A 3,022-nucleotide genomic window follows, 5' to 3' on the forward strand; every position below is an offset into this window, starting at 1 on the left:
ATAAAATTGAAGAATAGTTTTTGCTATCTTTTAATTTATTTTTATATTTATTTTTACAAAAAGAGGTTAGTGTCCTCTTTTAACCAATCAATTATCACTTCTTCCATCAATTATTACTTCTCTTTTGAATACACTATTAAGAAAAACAAAAACTAGACTTTTCTCATGGCACAAAACTGGAATATTTGATTGTGGGTAATTAAGAACCCACAATAGTCCACAGAACCATATGATATGAAAAAGTTATCATCTCATTCATGCAACTTGGTTTGTTTGCTTATCTACGCCCTGGAATACAGTGCCTACGCCCTGGAATACAGTGCCTACGCCCTGGAATACAGTGCATATGCCCTGGAATACAGTGCCTACACCATGGAATACAGTGCCTATGCCCTGGAATACAGTGCCTACACCATGGAATACAGTGCATATGCCCTGGAATACAGTGCCTACACCATGGAATACAGTGCATATGCCCTGGAATACAGTGCCTACACCATGGAATACAGTGCATATGCCCTGGAATACAGTGCCTACACCATGGAATACAGTGCCTATGCCCTGGATTACAGTGCCTACACCATGGAATGCAGTGAATACGCCCTGGAATACAGTGCCTACACCATGGAATACAGTGCCTATGCCCTGGAATACAGTGCCTACACCATGGAATACAGTGCCTATGTCCTGGAATACAGTGCCCACACTATGGAATACAGTGCATATGCCCTGGAATACAGTGCCTACACCATGGAATACAGTGCCTATGTCCTGGAATACAGTGCCCACACCATGGAATACAGTGCATATGCCCTGGAATACAGTGCCTACACCATGGAATACAGTGCATATGCCCTGGAATACAGTGCCTACACCATGGAATACAGTGCCTATGCCCTGGATTACAGTGCCTACACCATGGAATACAGTGCATATGCCCTGGAATACAGTGCCTACACCATGGAATACAGTGCATATGCCCTGGAATACAGTGCCTACACCATGGAATACAGTGCATATGCCCTGGAATACAGTGCCTACACCATGGAATACAGTGCCTATGCCCTGGATTACAGTGCCTACACCATGGAATGCAGTGAATACGCCCTGGAATACAGTGCCTACGCCCTGAAATACAGTGCTAAGCCCTGAAATACAGTGCTACGCCCTGGAAAACAATGCCTACGCCCTAAAATACAGTGCTACGGCCTGGAATACAGCGTCTAAGCCCTGAAAAACAGTACCTATGCCCTGAAAAACAGTACCTACGCCCTGGAATACTGTGTCTACGCCCTGGATTGCAGGGCCTACGCCTTGGAAAACAGTGCTTACGCTCTAGAATACATTGGCCCTACGTCCTGAAATACAGTGCTACGCCCTGGAATACAATGCCTACAACATGGAATACAGTTCCTATGCCCTTGAATACAGTGCCTACGTCTTGGAATACAGTGCCTACGCCCTGGAATACAGTGCATACGCCCTGAAATACAGTGCTACGCCCTGAAATACAGTGCTACGCCCTGGAATACAATGCCTACGCCCTGAAATACAGTGCTACGGCCTGGAATACAGTGTATATGCCCTGGAATACAGTGCTATGGCCTGAAATACAGTACTACGCCCTGGAATACAATGTCTACGCCCTGAATACAATGTCTACGCCCTGGAATACAGTGCCTACACCAAGGAATACAGTGCCTATGCCCTGGAATACAGTGCCTACACCAAGGAATACAGTGCCTACACCATGGAATACAGTGCCTACAACATGGAATACAGTGCCTACACCATGGAATTCAGTGCCTACACCATGGAATTCAGTGCATACACCATGGAATACAGTGCCTACACCATGGAATACAGTGCCTATGCCCCGGAATACAGTGCCTACACCATGGAATACAGTGCCTACACCATGGAATACAGTGCCTACACCATGGAATACAGTGCCTACACCATGGAATACAGTGCCTACACCATGGAATACAGTGCCTATGCCCCGGAATACAGTGCCTACACCATGGAATACAGTGCCTACACCAAGGAATACAGTGCCTATGCCCCGGAATACAGTGCCTACACCATGGAATACAGTGCCTACACCATGGAATACAGTGCCTACACCAAGGAATACAGTGCCTATGCCCCGGAATACAGTGCCTACACCATGGAATACAGTGCCTACACCATGGAATACAGTGCCTACACCATGGAATTCAGTGCCTACACCATGGAATTCAGTGCCTACACCATGGAATTCAGTGCCTACACCATGGAATACAGTGCCTATGCCCCGGAATACAGTGCCTACACCATGGAATACAGTGCCTACACCATGGAATACAGTGCCTACACCATGGAATACAGTGCCTACACCAAGGAATACAGTGCCTATGCCCCGGAATACAGTGCCTACACCATGGAATACAGTGCCTACACCATGGAATACAGTGCCTACACCAAGGAATACAGTGCCTATGCCCCGGAATACAGTGCCTACACCATGGAATACAGTGCCTACACCATAGAATACAGTGCCTACACCATGGAATTCAGTGCCTACACCATGGAATACAGTGCCTACACCATGGAATACAGTGCCTACACCAAGGAATACAGTGCCTATGCCCCGGAATACAGTGCCTACACCATGGAATACAGTGCCTACACCATGGAATACAGTGCCTACACCATGGAATACAGTGCCTACACCAAGGAATACAGTGCCTATGCCCCGGAATACAGTGCCTACACCATGGAATACAGTGCCTACACCATGGAATACAGTGCCTACACCAAGGAATACAGTGCCTATGCCCCGGAATACAGTGCCTACACCATGGAATACAGTGCCTACACCATGGAATTCAGTGCCTACACCATGGAATACAGTGCCTACACCAAGGAATACAGTGCCTATGCCCCGGAATACAGTGCCTACACCATGGAATACAGTGCCTACACCATGGAATACAGTGCCTACACCATGGAATACAGTGCCTACACCATGGAATTCAGT

The 3,022-nt window shown here is 47.1% G+C and overlaps 1 protein-coding gene across 1 annotated transcript; it reads left to right on the forward strand.

The window, feature by feature from the left end:
* Positions 1-234: 234 nt before the first annotated feature.
* LOC128999505 (dynein heavy chain-like) lies at positions 235-1,152 on the forward strand. The gene has a single exon (XM_054426070.1). It carries the CDS (start codon positions 235-237, stop codon positions 1,150-1,152), a length of 918 nt encoding a protein of 305 aa, XP_054282045.1.
* The last annotated feature ends 1,870 nt before the right edge of the window (positions 1,153-3,022 follow it).

The sequence above is a fragment of the Macrosteles quadrilineatus genome, unplaced genomic scaffold, assembly GCF_028750875.1.
Source record: "Macrosteles quadrilineatus isolate MER2022 unplaced genomic scaffold, UCM_ALF_1.0 Scaffold_8__2_contigs__length_117827958, whole genome shotgun sequence".
NCBI classification, from domain to species: domain Eukaryota; kingdom Metazoa; phylum Arthropoda; class Insecta; order Hemiptera; family Cicadellidae; genus Macrosteles; species Macrosteles quadrilineatus.

Coding starts and splice junctions, on each gene's coding strand:
- LOC128999505 (XM_054426070.1), top strand. CDS start 235: ATGAAAAAGTTATCATCTCATTCATGCAACTTGGTTTGTTTGCTTATC.